At 31.2% G+C, this 21,384-nt stretch overlaps 1 protein-coding gene across 1 annotated transcript; it reads left to right on the forward strand.

Annotated features, from left to right (window-relative positions):
- Positions 1 to 16,176: 16,176 nt before the first annotated feature.
- Positions 16,177 to 20,432, forward strand: LOC114415205 (probable beta-1,4-xylosyltransferase IRX9H). Its single transcript, XM_028379795.1, has 4 exons — positions 16,177 to 17,238; positions 19,178 to 19,427; positions 19,569 to 19,770; positions 19,995 to 20,432. Exons 1-3 carry the CDS (start codon positions 16,415 to 16,417, stop codon positions 19,737 to 19,739), a joined length of 1,245 nt encoding a protein of 414 aa, XP_028235596.1. The 5' UTR covers positions 16,177 to 16,414; the 3' UTR covers positions 19,740 to 19,770; positions 19,995 to 20,432.
- Positions 20,433 to 21,384: the final 952 nt, after the last annotated feature.

Consider the following 21,384-nt stretch of genomic DNA (forward strand, 5'->3'; position numbering starts at 1 on the left):
ACTGTTGTTTTATTTTTTCCTAAATTTTGAAACACTTTCCTTTATGTTTTGAAAACAATAAAAATAGGTTTTCTCATTTTTGTTTTTAGTTTCTATTTATCTCATCCACCCTTACTTCTTTTTCTCCATATGCTTTTTGTGACTGACTATAGCGCCATCGGCCACAACAGTAACCGCTGACCTTAGTATCAGTGGAGAACAATGCCACCATCTCTTTGACGAGCTTGACCTCCTTGATCTCAAGTCTCATTTTATTATTATTTTTAGATCTGAGAGATCTGCTCCATCGTGCGACTCTTTGTCCATGCCATTTTCTTATGTCTTGATTCTTCAACAGCTTTGTCACCGGCTTCAATGAGGAGGTCAGTGTCGTGTTTGTTTTGTTTTTTGGTGTGCATTTTGTGTTTGGGGTTGTTTGTGTTTTTGTTGATAGAGAAAGGGGAAAAAAGGAATGGTGGTGGTGACAATGTGAGCAAGAATAATACAGGCAAAGGACAAGACGAAAAGGACTGTTGTCGGAAATCACCATGGCAGCGGAGGGCGTGATTTGTGGCGTTGGTTGGAAGGTCCTAGGTGTTGCTAACGACGACAGAGTTAGCGGCGAGAGGATAATGTGGAGGGTTTTGTAGATGTGGATCTGGAAATTGTTTATCATCGTTGTCCTCTTCTTCCTCCGACGAATCCAACACAAAGAACTGCTTGTTTCCTCTTCCTTCCTGCTGTATCTTTGACCCTTATCAGATCTGTCTCACTCCTTCACCGAATAAAGCTTTGTCTTGTTTGTAATAAGGTTGCATAACCACGTGTTCACTATTTTGAATATTTGTTCTTGGGATAACATTCCTAATTTTTTACTTCTCGATAGCTCTTACACTACGAAACTTTACACGATAACACTTCACTCAACTCCTTATTGGTCAGAACCCTCCACTAACCCTCCGAAGCTAGTCCTTTCCGAGACATCGACAACCATCTTTAACATTGCTTGACTGCTCTCAAAATCAATGATTGTCCTCACAAATCAACACGAGATTTTTTAACATGTTTTGTACTCACTTACATGCTTTCTAAGAAACTTCCTAGAACGTCATCCATCTCATAATTGTTCAAAGTCAAGCACGCTTAACTGTGAAGTTTTTATGTGATAGGCTACTGAAAAGTATATGCATTTTGTTAGTATAGGTAGTGTCAATTAATTTCTTTAGATCATCCTCAACTATGTAATCTAATATCTAAGTAACCTCTAGATCTCTTTCTTTCTGATGTGATTTGTTGGGTTGTTACATGTCCACCAGCTTCTGTTTGGTTCGTCCTCGAACCACATCGTATTGGGAGAGAGATCTAAAGGTTATGCAAGTATGACACTATAATTGAAGATGACTTAAAGAAATTAATTGATACTATCTATACTATTAAGATGCATTTACTTTTTGGTAGTCTATCACATAAGAACTCCGCAGTTAAGCGTGATTAACTTGGAGTAATTATGAGATGAACGACTTTTTGAGAAGTTTTCCAAAAAGCGTGTAAAGTATATTGAAAAATCTTGTGTTGATTTGTGGGATCAATCATTGATTCACGAAGCAATTATGGTTGATCATTGATCCGTCCAGAAGTCAACAATCGTTTTTTGCTCGATTGTATAAGGTGAAAAATGATTCAGTTTAACATATTTTAACACTTGTAGAAATTAATGCTTTTGAGATTAAAAAAAAAAACTTTGTCTTGTTCATTGGTCTGACTAGGAGCTGTTGCTCTGATTCCATGGTATGGGGATTGAACCGTTAAAACTTTTTTAAAACTGAAACTGAAATCCAAATCTGATTGTAGTTTTTAAATTTTTTAAAATTAAAAAACTACCCCGCACGGGCTTAGCTTCTTATTTTTTCATCCAATTCAAGACTACACGGAAAGTTTTTGCACTTGAAGAGCTCAACTCATAAAAAAACTTACATTCACCTCAGGAGATTCAAATTTACAAGTTACCAAATGAGAAACTTTAGTTTACTCCATTCAACTAATCTCTTGAAATTTACTTTCATTTTAAAACAATGTTATATACAGGATTTTTTTTTTTCCAAAAAATAAAGTAGACACAGTTTTTCCTTGAAGAAAAAAGAAAAAGAAAGTAAAATAATTTGATTTGTCTTTATTTCTTCACGTCAACTTAATTTCAAGAGTCAGGGTCATTAAAAGCACTATTTCTCTGACTTGTTTCTCCTCCCCCCCTCTTTTTCTTCAATTAATTTGATTCTTGCTATGAGATGTACGTAAAAAACTTAATATGGTCAGCCTAACAGTGGGAGTGTAGTTAATTTGTATAAGCTCCTAGATTCTAACCTTATTACTGTCTTTTTATAGAAGAAAAAAAAATGAAAACACATGGATCAAAATCACTTATCCTCATTTTTTGTCTCCTTCTATCTCTCTTTAACTAAAGTTGATATTAGTTTAAAATTAACACTCTTTCTCTTGGTTGTTAATTTTTTTTATTTGTGTCATTCTTTTGATGGAAGGAACAAAAAAGGAATAGAGAATAAAGACAAAGTAATTTGGTTCTATATATGAAACATTTTTTTAGAGATATGGGATATCCTTTACAAATATGACTATTATGAACAATAATTCTTCTTTTAAAATTACGTATTCAAAGCTTAAATAATGTTTATAGTTTTTTTTTTACAAAATCTTATATTTTTTTTTATCAGCCAGAATCTTATAGTTTTCTATGAGTATGGTTGGTTGTGGGGAGAAAAAAGAAGATAATAGGTAAGAAGAAAAATAGGTAAGAAATAAGGTGGAAATAAGGATGATTTGATTGAAGAGAAATATATAAAAAAAAAGAATAAAAATAGAATGATAGAATTTATGAAAATATAATTTTACCCTTTTAAGATTAATATGTTTTTTTCCTGCACAATTAACTTAAGAAAGAAAACGAGGATAACAACGTAAAATACCAAATTTCCTTATCTGAGAATGGAAGTCTGCATCGGTGGATTGCCCCGGTTTTTTCAAAAGAAATCTCACTCTTATTCTTAACCAAATCACCCTGTCACCCTTTCATTCTTCCTCTTCCCTCCTTCACTTTCTTGCGCATGTACCTAACTTGCCAATAAGGGGTCCCCTGTTTTTTTTTTTTAATTCCATTTTTTAATATATGTAATATAATATTTTTATAATAAATTAGTTATTTTTATTTAAAGATTTTGATTAACGAAATAATAGTATTAAAGTATTAATTTTTTATTTTATTTTATTTCTTGAAAAAAATCATTCCCTTTTATAGTATTCATTAAAAAAATAATGATATTTGATGTTATTTATTTTCTTTGTTAGTATATTTTCCTTTTAAAAAATAAATTATTTTTATTTTAAAGGTTATAAATATTTACCTTTGTAACCAAATGATTTTATTATCTTTTCTTTTATATTGATTTGATTAAAATTAATTTGAGGAATTAATTGTTATTTATAATTAATCATAGACATTGTCTATCAGATAAAGTTATATTACACAAGAAATTGATAACCAAATTTTGGAGACATACTTATGAGTATGAGTGTATGAGTCTTTTTTTTCTTTCTAAATCACATATATCATCCATTTGAAGCAATTCTATTCAAGATGGATAGGATCATTATGAATATCAAAACTCTTCCTCCAAGTATTTAATACAACTGTTTATCCAATATTTGAATTTAAAACCTCTAGTTAAGTTTAAAAAAATCTCACATAAGTTAAATCACGTGTTTGATAATTACAATGTATAAGTCTAATTTTAAATTTATGAAACTAAACCTCATTATATAAAATTTAGAAAAACAAATTAAATATTAAGTTATACTATACCAAACATTTATTGAAATTTATTTTAATAAATTTTGGGTTTTTTTATAAAATAAATAATTGATTAATTTTTATATTTCAAAATCATCTAAATTATATTTGGCCTCCCTACTTTTTAGGGCTGGGTTCGCCCATGAAGACATATCACATAGATGTTTACCAAATATTTTTCATATTAGAAAATTTGTGAATGCCATTTCATCCCTAAAAATATATAAAGGTATAAAATTGGTGTGAAAAGCAAGTATATATAGAAATAATAAAACAGAAATTCTTATGAGGATGTTAAGTTGGCCGTGGGGTGTGAATGACAATGTCTGACATGGCCCTCCCTAAAGCTAGCCCTACATTTACGCCAATGTGCAGCAAAGCTCCCAACCCAAAGTCTTCGTTTACGGCCAATGATTTTCGAGGGAGCTCTTATGGAATGCACGTATCGATCGCACGGCTCAGAGATGGCAGAATGCGTTCCTTTTTGAACTAATATATTAGTACTAGTACTTATTACTTATTATTAGATAGATATAGATTCATGCATCCACCGTTCTTGCCTTCCATTTATTCCACCCATCCCATAGGGATTTGATTTGCTAATTGCTAGCTAGGTGTCTTGTGTAGCTAGAAGAACTTGACTAGCCAGGGTACCAATCATTGTAGTATAAGGCGCAAGATTATCTCTCAATTGTGACACATGCACCATCTTAGTTGTCAATTTGTCATTTATCCATAATCAACATCATCCATCAATGTTCACAACCAACAGAGAACTACAAACTACACTGATCATCATATTTTCATACTTATTAGCACGACATTAGTAAAAGTCATATCATTCTATCCTTGGAAGCACACATTTGTTCTATATATGAATGAATGTCGTGTTAATTTATAAACAAAAGATTTTTTTTAATTATAATATAATTTATATTTTCAAAATTATTTTTTGATATTATTGTTTGATTTAAAACCAATGGTACGTAGATATAAACAAGCTTGGGGACGATTTCAAAAGGATTGAGCATGGCATAGGAAGGGTTTAGTATGTTGAATGGTAGGAAAATTTGATAATGATCACCTCCACAGACTCTTTGACGCTCAACTTTGGAATAAGAGAAATAAAATAAAAAGTGAAGATTAAGAAGTTCATATATAAAGGGTAATACATCTTTATATAGTGATGATTTTGGCGGAAAAAATATTATGTACTCTGAGAGCATGTGACCTACGAAGCTTATTAATAAGGAGGAAATCCATGCAATTTTTGTGATATAGAGTAGAAAGTACATTTAAGAATGTGTTGCTGAACTTGCTCATAATTGAATGTAGAGTTAAAAATTCAGGTGAAAAGTATAAAAAGTAATGACATTATCTATCTGGATTCTGGAGAATGAATATGAGCATGAGGAGGCTAAGGCTATAGTACGCCGTGTTGACTAGAAGAAGCAGTAGGAGGAATGAATAATTCGAGTGAAGGACGAAGAAAGAAGAGCACGCTGCCAATAGAATAGGTTACTATGTGCAAGTACTATTCAACGTTGAAAAGATGCCGATCGTGTGGTATTCAGCAGTAGCATAGCATATATCACTAGATGTGTTTACTCATGGTGGCCCATTGCGGGGCCTAGTACATTTCTTATCATGTTAGTCCAGTATCATTTATCAGTTACACGCTGCCTGCGTTGCCCCACAAGTGGAGTTGTTTATAGATCTATTTTTACATTTGAAAAAGCAAGATGATTTAAACAAAACAAAAAGTATCAGAGATATTTGTGATGCTAAAAAAAAAAAGTTTTTTCGAATAATTATACGTTTTCGGCTATATTATATGATAATGTTAGACTACTTTAAAGAGATAACATGAAAATTTTAGGTATCTTTGATCATTACCCTAACATATTATATAAATTATTAAATAATATTGGCTGGTATTTGTTCTGTCAATTATAGATCATCGATCTTGCGCCAGGCTAGAGCAAAATATATTCAAACTTAATTTTTATTGACCTAATTTGCACTTTTTATGTAGTTATTTGGTGACTAGAGAGTGTTTAATTGGCCACTCTCTCTATATATAGTAGAATTTGATACATATAAAAATAGTATATAACATAGTGAATAAGTTTTATTTTATGTTTAATATATTTTGAAGTAAAACTCAAGACATAAAAACTAACATTATATATTTTAATTATAAAAAAATGTATAAAATAAATTGGTTCATTATTTTATTTTGTGTGCATAACACATCGCAAGAATGATATCATTGATATGAATAGCATTGGCTCGATGTTTTTTTTCTTTCTTTTCAAAACGGGTCCCTTCTACTTTACATGCATGGGCGTAGTACAGTTGGACCATTTTCATGCCTTCTGCCACATCCATTAAACGAACTGTCATATAGGAAAGCCATAGGATAAGAGAATGTAATAACTTTGATGGAGAATCCAGAAAGGAATTGTCATGCCTGGCAAAAGGCGCCTTTAAGCTTTATAATCGCTATGGGCCATGGAGAGGTTTTGTTCTTTTTATTAAAACAAGTCATTTCACTCCAAATGAGAACTGGCCCTCCCTTCATTTTGGGAAGAAGATGATGCAAACTATTTGTTTGTCTTCCAACAAGACGGGAACTTATCCAAGAGATCAGAAAAGGGGTTACTCTGGTTTTTTTTATTTTTTTATTATCATAATATTATTATTAGTGTAAAATATTTATATACTAATCAATGATTAATCTATGTCAGATAATCTGACTCGCCACTCTTAAAAATTAGAAAAATCTTGTATTTTAACCTTTAAAATTTAGTTTTGAGCCTATACCTTGAGTTTCTCTTTTGTTTTCTTTTTAAATATTACTTAGTTTCTTTTTTATTTTCTTTTTAATTACTAGCCTATTCAAAGCTTTTTAATTGGAAAAAAAAATAACAACTAGAAGTCCATAGTCAAAATTCAAAGGCTTTATAGTGTGAACCAATAATGACACATAATAGAGCCACACACTTCAGCCACTATCTTAATTAGGAGAAGAGAGAGGCGACACATAAACAAATTTTAGGTTTATAAACTTTTGGCTTACTCTCATTTCAGTTTTGAATATTACAAACATAACTCTTTTCTGAATGGTATAAGTAAATGTAAATCTATCTTAAAAGAGTACAAAATTAGGGAGAATAAGTGTTAGTCTTAGTGCGTACTGTGTTAGCTTATTAATTAGCTAGGATATGGATGAAGACGCAGATTTTCTGCAAAACACGTAGATATATATAGCATACAGTACGGTTAAATTAATTAAAGTGTGTTAATTTAATGAAAGGGATGTATGTCCCTTCAATAAGTCTAACTTAGAAAGTAAAGAGATACTCTGGAATTGGGAAAAGGAATAAAAGGGTAAAAATATATTGGGAAGTCGAGGAAGGTTAGATATAATTAGGCTTTGTTTATGCTATTCTCTAAATTATTTAGACGAAGTTTGTTATTATCGAAATAAAAACAAAACTTAGATTAAGTTCTTTATATTTTTATCATCAAATTTTTTAATTGGTATCTTTTTAGAGGTAAATTTGTTTAAAACACAATTAGGCATTAAATATAAATATCTCTATTAATACATTGTGTAAGAACAGTTCTTTTTACTAACTTAAAACGTACATGATTGCTTTGCCCATATAATTTTGTTTTAGTTGAAGTGAAAGTAAAGCAAAAAGAATATGTCAAATTGCCAATTAATTGCCACCGCCTCCCCAATATAGTACGTAGTGGTTGTTTGAGATTTAATCAGTTTTTTTTTTGTAGCATTTGACCCATTTCCATTTGTTGTCGTGGTTTGACCATCTGTCTTGCTGGGGTCGGATGGCCTACTATTAAAATATGAGCATAATTAATTCCTTGAATTCGTATTTAATTAATAACTGACTGAGAATGAAAAACGAATTGAAGAAAAGGAAATCCGCTATATACACCAATCAATGTTTGCTTAGATACTAAAACTAATTCATTAAGAAAAAGCACCAACAGAAAGAGATGAAAAGTGATCAAACAGATTCTAACACAATTGGCATAGCTCTTTTTTTCCTTTTTTTTTTTAAAAAATAATTTGTAAGTGGGGTTTACAATGTGCAAAGGCAATAGCCATCATTCTAACGATATGTTATTAGCTACACATAAGAATTAATGATGATGACCTCGGATCTTCGTAGTGAAACGCAATGATTATAGGTTTTTTTAAAACGCTAACGATAAAAGATTAGAATTAAAATGTAATTTTTGTTTTTTTATTTTTTTTAAATCTGTAATTTTATTCATTTTATTTTTTAATTGAGACATTTTATTTTATTTTTATTTTTAACAAATCCATGTTTTTAATATTTCTAGTTTTTAATTAAGACGTTTTGTCTTCCACTTCTAAAAATCTACCACGTTAGATTTCTGGGTTAATTTCAAACTTGCTGACGTTATATTTTTTTTAATTCTTTTTTTAATAAATTAATTTTATTAGTAATTAAGTAATTTAAAAAAACATCTTGTCATGTGTATAATAAACAAATAATTGTCCGTAACATTTACAAAATACATAAATTAGCATTTGAAATTGGATATAAGAATTTTTAAAAGTGAATGATAAAATATTTCATTTAAAAAATAAAGGACTAAAATTGTGATTTAAAAAAATGAAGAATGAAAATTTTCAATTAAAAATTGGAAAAACTAAAAGCATGAATTAAAAAAATCAGAATGGTAAAAATTACATTTTAACCAAAAGATTAAAAGTCAAATTCTTGAGACTAAATTGAATGAATTGAATTGCCCTAGAAAATAATATGCCTTCTTTAAGAATCCTGCACACCTAGAAATTTGGGATATGGAAGTTCTGTACATCGTTGCCATGCCACCATTGGATTGCAACAAAACGAAAAATTCAAGTTCGAATTCTAAATCCAAAGAGTAAAGAAGTTATCCGGTTAAGGGTCCAATAACAACAAAATGACTAAATAAGATAATTCTCAGCTAAGAAATGAAAGAGAGGAAAAAAAAAAAGTATAAGATCATATATATCGATCTTTTTGTCTTTCAAGTAAAGAGTTTTGACTTGAATTTGGACCAAGTTATGTGGTTTGTGCGTAATGCATTCTTCTTGGCATTGAGTAATACAGAAGCATGCGTGCCTATATATGGTCATTAACATTCCAATCACCTACGTGCGTGTCAAACATGTATCTTAGAAGCTAAGACAATCAAGAAGAGTAAGACATGAACTCCGTCGACTAAAAGGCAAAAATATTATTTACATTGCACAAGTCAGATTGTTTGGATTAACCAAATCGATAACGGAAAGAAGGAACAGGCTCTATTAACTATACATTATATAGTGCAAAGCATAAACTTGTAGTTATTTTTATGAAGCTCTAGAATTTCTCATTTTTTCGAAAGATTGTTCAGCTTATCTTGGTTGATGATCGTAACAATGTAAGCCCATGAATTGAGAGGGAATGATAACAAACACAATATGAGTTAGAACTCTTAATTCATATAGGTAGAGGCTTTGTGAGTTGAATTGAGCAAACTCCTGCTAGTCTGCATATTGCACCAGTCCTTTGGACCGTGGCCTGGCCTGCATGAATTTCACATTAAGATTTAAGATAATTAAAAGTTTTTTCTAGCTAACCCCAGTCATAATATGCTTTCTTCTTCATTCCATGAGAGAGTGTGGATTGAGGAGTTCCTAATCAGGTCTCGTACGTCACTTTTACAAACATTTAATAATTAGTTTTCACATTGTATTAATAAATAAGATAGTATGATAAAATGATTAAATCTTATTATATGTCTATGATAAAATATAGGTTAATGTCTATTAGTAAATAATACATCAAAGAATATCTAAATTTTGTGAAATTTGATATACATAATCATAAATATAATATCAAATGATTTAATGTTAGATTGATTAGTTTCGTACAAAGGGAAAAGGTTTTTCAACTAGTATCAAGCTTATATGTGTTTGAACTTTGAAGTAAATCTTATATTTGGATTTCTAATTAAGGCTTTCACTTTTGTACGAAAACATGCTGGAAAAAAAAAAAGCTCAAAATTTGGTTTAAAGGTTTGCGGCCCAGCCTCATTTTCAGTAGCGATGCCTTTCGGCCCTTTCCTTTAAGATGGAGAGAGGTTGGGCTAAATGGCCTATGGATTATTTCATGCATAATTTTTTAAGGAAAAAAAGAGAGAAATTATGGTCATTATTTCCTGCAATCGGTAAATTACTTCCTGCACCTTCATAATTTTGTGTATCTCCAAATTGCCCTTCCATTGTCAATCCTTCATGTCCATCAACACCAGTAGCGCCCCTTCAAATTGCACCTTCTTTGTTGTTCTCTCGACGACCCAAATTCTTCAAAGTTCGACTTGCCGGTCTAAACTCAATGGCCATTAGAGATCCAACTCTATCCATGACAGCAATCTAACTTGGGATCGAGTCCGGAACCGTTGGAGGTGTCAACGACTCTAATGCAGAGAATAAGGCACAAATGGAGTTGGGGGCAGTAATAGAGGTGTAAAAGAAGAGCTCGGTGGAGTCATGGCTGCCTTGGCGTTATGTCTTGCCACGTGCTGCTTTGGGACTTTTAAGCACAAACACGACCCCATTTTGGCATTGCACCTTCATTTCCAGATACGTGAATTCGCAAGATACAATTTTTTTTATAATTCCATAAAAACAATTTTTAGACTTATGCTAATTGTTGGGATAAATATAAGGGAAAAATTCATAAACTAAAGTCTTAATATTTTAGGTTAAAATTTATTTATGAGATTGCTGATCTATTGATGTAAATCTGTCCGTGTTTATTCCCTTGATTACACAGTAATGTAATGTAATTTATCACAAATTTCTCCACAGGTTTCAAAGCAGAGTTACCAAAGAACATTATCCATTCCGTAAGACATCCAGTAACAAAACTTGCAGAGGAAAATAACAAGACTAGAAATCCAACACTAATCAAGCCACAAATTCCTTCCCGACATCAGAAGCCAATTAAAGTTTGTAGTAAAGTGACCGCACCCAACGGAACCAATATCGACACCGCGCACCAAACACTAGCCAACAGAGGAATTAGGTGACGAATTGAATGCCAAGTTAAGCTAGCAGAATCACGGTTACAAATTAAAGTGACACTTTTGCTCCCTCCCGGATTTCAAACCACGCCACAAACATCAATCGTCTCTAATCGAACCCCTCGTCAAAACAGTGCCATCACCGTTTAATCGCACCTAGACGACATCGACCCATGAGCAAACAAAACCAACCCGTGCATCTAAATGTGGGATCTATCTCCTTTCTTTAATTGGCCGCGTCATTATTCATTAACAAACACTAGTAGTTAACAAATAGCCACAAGGATATTGTTATGTACGAGAGTAGGTCTATCCAGTAATTTAGAGAGAGCTCAAGGTGTTCAACATCAACATTTATTATCAAAGAAAAGAGCGACGTACATCTAAGGCAGAATCTTTGGATGGAGCAAAAGAAGAAAACGAGTGGGAAGAAATTACTCTAGCGAGGTGTTATAAGGAAATTCTCTCAAAACGAGGAAATCATTTTTAACTTGTTATGATTGAGAAGGTATTCAGTTATAAAAAGAAATGCAAACAACAATAACAATGCGACGAATTCCTATCTGAGAGATTATTGATGGAGATAGGGCTCTGTGGTGTGTGTAAGTGCAATCTTTATGGGGCTCACATAGTCACATTCGCATGTCAGCCAGCATATATAAAAGCAATTACATGCTGGATTTTGATTTCTATTCATTTTTTTTTGTCGGAAGAGGATATGTACCGACACTTTAACAAAGTTATCTTAATGTTTTGTTTTATTTTATTTTATTGTTTCCTACGGTTATTAACTTATTATATTAAGGCAAGAAATGCTCATGATTATTATATCTAATCTAATAGAAGGTCAAACGTGTTGTCCACAAAAATAAATTAATGCATAAAAAGGAACAAAACTTGGAAATTCCCACGTTTTCAACTTAAAAGGTGTATTTCTCCTCACATGCAACTACCTAATTTTGGGTCATATAAATGGTTGCTTCTTTTGTTTTTTATCTTTTTAAATCAGACCCAAGATTTGGACAGTTTTTTTCATTTTATTTAAAAATATTTTAACTCTGAAAGAAAAGGATTATATTTTCGTTAAAAAAAAACAGAATTCATTGTGTGAATTTTTGTGTGCAAATGATATTTTAATTTGTACATAATATAAAAACTATATGCTAATCATAGTTGAATTAAAATTATTTATTTAATGCGCAAGGCAATCACTTATTGGCCACTGTATAACCCCATTTTGAGTCAAGTTGCAAACATAAATTACTAACATCATTTTTTAAAATAAATGAGAAAATTAAATTAAAAAATAAAATAAAGGATGACAACTCAAAGGTCTAATTTATCCATGATTGCCCCCTTTGTTATACATTTTTTGGATATATATATATATATATATATATATATATATATATATATATATATATATATATGTAACATGTATTAAATGTATATACATATATATATAACAATTAATTTTTAATTCATAATAGATTTTTAACAAATATAGATTTATATGAAAATTTATATTTTAAAAAATTATTTATTGTATTTAATATATAAAACATTTAATAATACAGTTTAAGCTAATTGTATACTATATTTAATTTAATAAATATCGTAAGTGATATATCATGAGAAGACTTGACGTTGCAACAAAGTTAAATATATAGTATATAGACAAAGGAAATGACATTATTAAATATTTAAATATTATTTTCTCAAACATAATATATTTAATATTTTGAGGTTAAATTGTAATTTTTGTTTTTCTATTTTTTTAAATCTGTTATTTAGTCTTTTTAATTTTTAATTGAGATATTTTTTCTTCTACTTTTTTAAAAAATTAAAATTTTAGTTCTTCTACTTTAAAAAAAATTACAATTATAGAATCTTTTTTCAATTTCAGACTTGATTATGTATTTTTTTAATTTTTTTAAATAAATTAAACTTATTAGAAATTAAATAATCTAAAAAAAATATTTATCATGTGGATAATAAATAAATACATGTAAATCAATATTTACAAAATATATATATTAACGTTTGAAATTGATCACAAAGATTACAATTACAAATTTCTCAAAAGTGAAATATTTTAATTAAAAAATAAGAGATTAAAATCACTAATTTTTTTAAAGTAAAAGATGAAATATATTCATTAAAAATAAGAAGACTAAAATCAAATATTTAAATAAATAGAGGGAAAAAATTTAATTTTAACTTACTTCTTGTTATACACGGTATGTATTTAAAATGAGTTTATTTATATTTAAAATGCAGTCAAAAAATATGATTATATATTACATTCACTAAAAATATTATATTTATTAAATGATAAAACTTTGGAAATACATTGTTATACATTTATGTATTTTTTCTGTTTAGATATGTTTTATACAACATTTCTTTAAAAAACAATAATTCTTTTAATGAATTAAAACATATGTTACACTTATTAAATTTAATAAATAAAAAATTGTATAGCAAATGTAATAGTTTGTGATGATTATATAAAAAAGTTTTGCATTATCAATGCATTATTTTATCATAAGTCCATTATATTTAATTTATATAATTATATTTATAGGTTTATTTTTATATCATAAGTTCAAAAAATGCATACTGTATTTATTAAATTTAATAAAAATATTTGAATATCATAATAACTTTCTAAACTTCTTCTCGAGAAGGTTATTATCGAAACTTGCTATATATGAAAAGTGATATACATTTATTAAACATATACTAGTAATACATTTATTAAATCTAATAGTCGTGATAGAAATTGCATTATCCAGCATTCATATTAGATCATTAATGAAACCATTAGCGACAAATATTGAGAAACCGGAATTAATTCGGAAAGCCATGTATTCTTTCCATTAATCACGCAAATATAATGTTGTTAAAAAGCTAGTGCATATACTATGTAGTATAATACATCTATATATGTTTAGATTTTTTGGTTTTTCGGTTTTCTGTGGTTACACCTCTTTGCATGCGGGACTTTTTGCATTGGCACGTGTGCGAGAGTGATTCTAAAGTAGCTCTCGATTTGGTTCGTTCAGGAGTCAACAGTACACTCATCCTTATGCTCCGTTGGTTGATAGCATTCGGTCCTTCAATGGAATCTTTCCTTTAATCATATCTTTCGTGAGGGAAATAGTGTTGCTGATTGCTTGGCGGGGGATAGCCCCTCTCTTGACCGACTTGCCTACGAATTAAACTCAAATTAAGTTTTTGTTTACATGCATTCAAAATGAAATCCATTTTCAGATATCATGGTCTTGTTGATTTGAAGATTTGTTGAAGCCTCAAGTCAATGACCTAGTTGATAGTTATTGCAATGAGTGGCTATACTTATGCTTCAACTATAGGGATAGAACCATCATGAAATCACATGTTTGCTGCGACAACCTCACCTTCTGCATTATGAATACATGCATGCTCGCTCTTAGGCCACAAGCACAAGAATCGGATAGTACTATGCGTCAATATTGCACTTTAAGTTTAAGGTGTCCGTGGCAGTGTAATTTGCACTAATGTGTATCAAAAGATATACGAGTAGACTGGTGCTGCTGGGACACGCTTTCCACTAAATAATATCTTTCTCAGCACACAAAGATAAAGGAATTGGTTTCTCCACACATCATCATCCCAGGTCGGCGATGCCATAAACACTAGAGGCTGGAAATAAAATTCAATTGCTAGCTGCTACTTAAATTAATATCTAATAAGAGAGATCACACAATCATTCAGGTTCTCATCTTTTTTAACAATGTGCAATGTCGCTCCAACAAGCATATTGCAGCCAAATATTCATCACGTGCGAACAGCCAAAAAAAAAACATGCCTAGAAGATTCAAAATCAGTAGAACGAAGGGACATGTTACTTGACACTGAACTCCTTTCGTGGACATAGAATTTATAGTTGAATTTAGTATTAATTTCATCATTTATAATACAAAGACTATTCTTTTATTAATAAGTAGAAGAATTTTAAGAAAGAGAGGGGTAACCCAACTCATTCAAATCATACGTTAGATAGAGGTTATTAAATAATTGGTTAAGTTTAAATTTTAGCCTCCCTATAATTTTAAATATGGAATGGTGGTCTCCTATCTCTAAGTCTTATTATTTTAAAAAATAAGTAATTTTGTTATTTTTGTTAGTTGACCATTTAAAGTTAACTTTTATGTAACATGTTGATGTTAACGTTAAACTTGTATAAGCAATTATTGTGACGCTTATATAAGAAAAATTAAATAAAATAAAAAATAAAAAGTATTTTAATAAAAGTTAAACTCATAATTCTTTATTTATATACAAAGCAATAAACCATTAAGATACTTGTTTTATTTAGTTAAATATATTAATATTACTTTTTATGTATTATTATTCAAGAGTTATTTTTTCAAATTATAAAAATTTATAAATTAAAATTTTAATTTTACGTTAATAAAATTAGAGTAAAAATAATATATATATTAAAATCAATTTAAAAAAAATATGTAAATAATTTACATATTAATTTATGAAATTTAATTATAAACTAGTAAAATAAAAATAAAAAATCTAAACTATAGAAAATAAAAACATATAAAATGATATAAAATAAAATTGAAAAGATTTATATATTACGTATATTTTAATTATAATTTTTTTTATGATTTAAAAAAAATTAATAAATTTTGATTAATAATAAATAAAAAATAATATTAATGTAATTAACTAAATAAAACAAGTGTATAAGTGATGTATTATCTTATCTTGTTTATAAATAAAAGATCATAAATTCAATTTATATTTAAAAAAAAATATTTTTTTATTTTATTTAATATTTTTTTTTACATAAACACGGTATCAATTTTCTACCTAAATTCCACGTCAAATATAACCAAACTTGCTTACTTTTGACGACTAAATGTTTTAATTTAGCCTATATAATTTTAACGGACACAAGATTGATAATTTTTTTTTGGAAAATATATATTTTTAAAATTGGAGAATTTTTTGTTTATTTTATTATACTTGTACTATTATAACCAGCTTTTGTTGTTTGAATAAAAAAAAAAAAAAACTGGCTTTTATTGTTTTTCTGATTTTCTCGGTTGCCCTTGGCCACGTACACGTGTTTTAATTTTTGTTTCTGGGAGGCGGACCGGATCTTTGACCCGACTCCGAACCGGATGTAGATTTTGCAGTGATTGCTTTCTTTCTCGCTTAATCTGACTGAGAATACAGAAAATCGGAAGCAACTCATAACTCTGAACATTGAGCAATAGATCTCTCTTCTCTTTCTTTCCCGTTTCTCTCTTCAAAACACTTTCGCAGTGTTTTCGATCCATCGATCTTTGTCCCATTCTTTTCAACCTCCACTCGTTTCCCTTCCCTCCCTCGTGTAGCGGTTCTTTTCAATTTCAGTTACCGCCATATTTTTCATTTTTTCTTATATTAATGGCCTCGTTCCGACGGACTCTGTCGCCGGCGTATCCCGATCGCCAGTACCTTAACGGTTCGTTTTCAGTCTCCTCTCCGTCGCACAAGCTCCCGTCCTCAAACGCAAAATACTCCTCGCCGCTGCCGGAGATTGCGGCGGCGTTTCGTCGTCTCGCCGGCGGAGTGTTCACGCGCCGGCACGGTCGGAAAGGCCAGTGGAGGCGCGTGGCATTCAGGTGCGTGCTTTGCTTCTTCGTAGGGTTCTTGCTGGGCATGTTCCCGTTCGGCCACGTGTCGGAGGACGTTCGCTCGCACGAAATCTCGTTTGAGATGAAGCCGCCGCCGCTGCCGCGCGCCGCCGCGAACAACGCGCAGCAGCTGCTCCGGGAAGAACGCGTGCTGCGGAATCGCGTGGAGAGAGAGGGTTTCGTGGTCGATCCGGTGAGTTTAAGCGCCGAGAGGGAGTGGCAGAGCGAGAGGTTCGATTTCGCGCCGAAGAAGCCGCTGATTGTGGTGACGCCGACGTACGAGCGCACGTTTCAGGCGTATTTCCTGAATCGGCTGGGGCAGGTGCTGCGGCTGGTGCCGCCGCCGGTGGTGTGGATTGTGGTGGAGATGAAGGCGGCGTCGATGGAGACAGCGGAGGTGCTGAGGAAGACGGGCGTGATGTATAGGCATTTGGTGTGCAATAAGAATTTGACGGATGTGAAGGACAGAGGGGTTCATCAGAGGAACACAGCGTTGGAACACATTGAGCATCATAGGCTTGATGGAATTGTTTACTTTGCGGATGATGATAATGTGTATTCTCTCGAGTTGTTTGACGCCTTGAGAGATATCAGGTACTTACTTTGCTTCTCTCAGTTAGTTTATTGGAGTGTTGGTTTTTTGTTATTATTTGTATTTTTTTCCTTTGGATTTCTGATTAGTTCTGTCGTAGTGATGGGTTTGCATTTTGCATCTGATCCGTGTTAACTTACATTTTCTGGAGAGTTGGTTGTTGCGAGAGTATGAGACGTAGATTTTGCCTCTTGTTGGTTTGTTTGTTGCCTAAGTTAGGTACCATTGTCTGATTCGTCTCTAAGCAGTTGACATGCCTGTTTTTTTGGTGGCATTTGGCTTTTAGGTTCCGCTTCTTGTAAACATCTAAAAGGTTGTTCCAATTCTTGGGGACTAACGTGTTTTGAGGAGCAAATTAAGGAGTTTACTTCTTTTTTGTTTAGGTTTTATTTTAATAATTATATGGCTAAATTTGAATGATTTGTTTTAGGATATTGGCTTCTCTTGGTAATATAGAAGTTATAACTGCCCTTTTTTGCAGTGTTAATTCATACTTTCTTTTACTTTTAAAAATATATATAGGCTCAATATATATAAACTTTGCAACAAGCATTTTATAAGAAAAGAACTAGGAAGGTAAATAAATCAACCTTTGGAGAAATTAGACAAGAGTTTCTAAAATAGCTAAAGTGCATAAGTTGATTGTACTTTTGTCTTGGCAAAGCTTTTAATATACTTTTTGAATTCTTGCTCCAAATTCTGCTATGTCCCAGTTTTTTCAGTAGAGCAGAAACAATGGTGAAACACTTTTTGGTTTGTGGTTTCTTGAAGGCATGACATGAGCTATATATTTGGTAACTAGCATTATGAAACATGTATTCTAGAGTTCTGTCTTTCACTTGTGCTAAGACTCGGAGAGGATTTTTCTTTTTTGTGCATCCTTGAAGTATTGGGGAGCTTTTATTTTTATTTTTGTGCTCTCAATCAATCTGTTTTCACTCATAATAATAATGTTATCTTGTTTTTACTTTGTTTCCTGTTTTCAAGAATTTATAAGGGAAAGGGTGAAAACAACAAAAATCTAGTTTTCACCATTTTCTTTGCCAATTCTTGAAAACAGGAAACAAAGTAAGATGACATTTATGTAATCATTAGAGAAAACATGTCAGCTGAATGAACTAACCAAATGCACCTTTACATTTTCCCGTTTTAGTTAAACTAAAGTTTAGGGGGAAAGGAGGTTCCATTCCAATGTTAGAGCATGTCCCAAGCCTCAATGACAGTTCACAGTGGTACTAATAAATGACCTACCAATGAAGGATAACCTTTAAGTATAAACAGTACCTTTTTGCTAACGCTAGTTGATTTTACTAGTTGAGCCAACCATCGTTGACAATGACGTTATCCCTTTGATTATGTCTTGACTGCATTTCCCTTTTGTTGAAGAAATATAATCAAAATTGTCTTTTTCATAATTGAGGTAGGGCCAAACACAATTTTAAAGAAGTTCTAAAAAATAAAATTGAACTTTTTTCTTTAATGAAAGGAAAAACAAAAAAAGAACAGAGCTTCCATAGAGGCTAATTGGATGAAAATGAGCTTTGTTGGCAATATTGTCTTCTGTATGGTTTAAAAGTAGTTTTTAAGTTTTAAAAAAAACTAAACAATTACCTCACACCTTTATCTTTATTTATGAAGATTTCATTTTTAACACATAACATCTAAGTAGCTTTTAAGATTAAGAAAAAAAAGGTCAGGCCAGACACTACCTATTGTATAAATGAATTCAAGTATTTGGAATTGTTAATGCTAAGCTTTCTTTGAGTCATATCTATCAGTTTTCTACTTGTGCAGCATATATTAATGGTGTTTTCATGTCAACCACCGTTTTATCAGCCATTCTGCACATCATTCAATTTTTAACCATTCTTCCTTTATAAATTGTGTCCTCTCACTTGTACATTTATATTCCTATGTTCTAATGTTGAACTGGTTTTGTAGCCGCTTTGGCACTTGGCCTGTTGCCATGCTTGTGCCAAGCAAGAACAAGGCCATTTTGGAGGGTCCTGTATGCAATGCAAGCCAAGTGATTGGATGGCATACAAATGAGAAAAGTAAAAGACTTCGTAGATTTCATGTTGATATGTCTGGATTTGCATTCAACAGCACAATCTTGTGGGATCCAAAACGATGGCAACGCCCTTCTTCAAATCCCATACGACAGTTAGACACAGTGAAGGAGGGTTTTCAAGTATGCCTCCTATTGTCACTCTTTAATCTGTCCCTACCTATTAATATGTTCAGATGTCCTTGCTATTTCATATTTTTAGCCATTTAATATCATATGCAATTCTTATAATCATTAAACTGATATGACTTTTGGGTTTGACAGGAGACCACCTTTATAGAACAATTGGTGGAAGATGAAAGTCAAATGGAAGGTTCACCTCCTGGTTGTTCAAAAATATTGAATTGGCATCTCCATTTGACTGCCCATAATATAGTTTACCCAAAAGGTTGGGTGCTTCAGAAAAACCTAGATGCTGTCATACCTGTCAAGTAATCCTCCACCAATTTTATTGTGTGTGTGATAGGTATGACCTGATTTGTAATGTTGCATATAGAATCATATCTGTAATTCTTAGCAAATGCAGAATGCGGTTCACTTATAAATTCAAATTTTATAGTGATACTACAGAAAATAATAAGTTTGTCACCTCTTTGGCCTCACAACAACTTGAAATTCATGTAGTTTGAGAAATTCTTAATGGTTTAACCTCATGGAAGACGAAATTAACTTAGCTTTTGTTCATGACAGTTTGCCCATATTTGGTATTGGTTCATCACTGAATAGATGGACGCATGAGATAGCCAGCATTGGCACTAATGCATTGTGTCGCCGGGCAAGACAGGAACAGGAACAGGTTATTGATTTTGTTCCCCAAGTTTCTTGCACAAAAATATTTGCAAGGGAAAATTTTGTCTGTTGTAAAGTATGCTGCCTTATTTCTTTGAGAGAATTAGATCCTCCGAGAAGAACAAAAAATTGTTTTAATCGACTTGTTTGATTTTCAACATTATATACAGCTATGTATATAGGTGGATTCATCTGGGGGCTAAGTTGATGTTGAACAATATTGTTTCTGATTTAGGCCATACATCAATATTTGCTGAGGGAAATTTCTCAAATGTACTCCACTGTTAATATTTCTTATTATTCTTTCAATTGATGGAATTCTTCCCAGTACTTGCTTAATTTTGATGAACTTCATTTTAGTTTGCCGTGTACCATGCGAAGCAGTTGAAAAGGAAAAACCCAAATTCTGGGCATGTATCGCATTTGGAGACTGATAGGAGACAATTATCTATTTTACTTGTTAAAAGGACAAAAAAGCAAAGATAAAATTTGAGACAGCAAGACATAATGGCCAAATCGATAGATGCTATTTCAACTGCCATGCTAAATGAACCCTAATTTCTAAACCCTTAAATTTGAACCCATCTCAGGAAAAAATAGATGAGAATGGATTTTGACAATTTGCCCGCTACCCTATATACCTCGTGAAACAATTTATTTTGGGTTTAAGTGGAGTCAAAATTGATGTCGACATGCCAGCAAATAATTTTATCAGTTTTGTTTCAAAAACTATACTATATCATAGACAATTAGTTAAGAAAATTTAACTCAATTGGTTCAATAGAGTCTGCCAGTCATTGTAAAATAAATCACGTGACACTCGTTGATTCTCAAGGATATAACAAAACATCATAGGCAATTATGTCAAGCTCATGCATGCCCCATTAGTCCTTAATTAACTTAGAATATTTGAAGTCAAACAGCCTGCAATATTACGCTTGAGGCAATGTACCTCAAAATTGCCACTTTTTTTGTACAGTATCTTTTTTTTTTGGTAAAGTTGTTACTTTACTGTTTTAACTTTTAAGATAACTATGATTTAAAAATTACATATAAATATAATTAAATATTCTTAATTTTAAAAAATATATAATAATGTTCAACTAGATTATTTATTCATTTATTCCGTTAGTGTTCATACTTGATAAAAATAAAATATATAATTTACAAAGTTAATGTATTATAGTCTCTAGTGAAATAATAAAATAAATAAAATATAAGGGATGTTTATTTTAGAATAAATAAATGCTTCATAAAAACTAACTTTTAAAATTTTTATTTTGATATTTTA

This window comes from Glycine soja, chromosome 6 (genome assembly GCF_004193775.1).
Source record: "Glycine soja cultivar W05 chromosome 6, ASM419377v2, whole genome shotgun sequence".
Taxonomy (NCBI): domain Eukaryota; kingdom Viridiplantae; phylum Streptophyta; class Magnoliopsida; order Fabales; family Fabaceae; genus Glycine; species Glycine soja.

Excerpts from the sequence above, each read along its gene's own strand:
- LOC114415205 (XM_028379795.1), top strand. The coding sequence starts at position 16,415 with ATGGCCTCGTTCCGACGGACTCTGTCGCCGGCGTATCCCGATCGCCAG. Across the intron at positions 17,239-19,177 it reads GACGCCTTGAGAGATATCAG|CCGCTTTGGCACTTGGCCTG; the intron begins GTACTTACTTTG and ends CTGGTTTTGTAG. Across the intron at positions 19,428-19,568 it reads CAGTGAAGGAGGGTTTTCAA|GAGACCACCTTTATAGAACA; the intron begins GTATGCCTCCTA and ends TGGGTTTGACAG.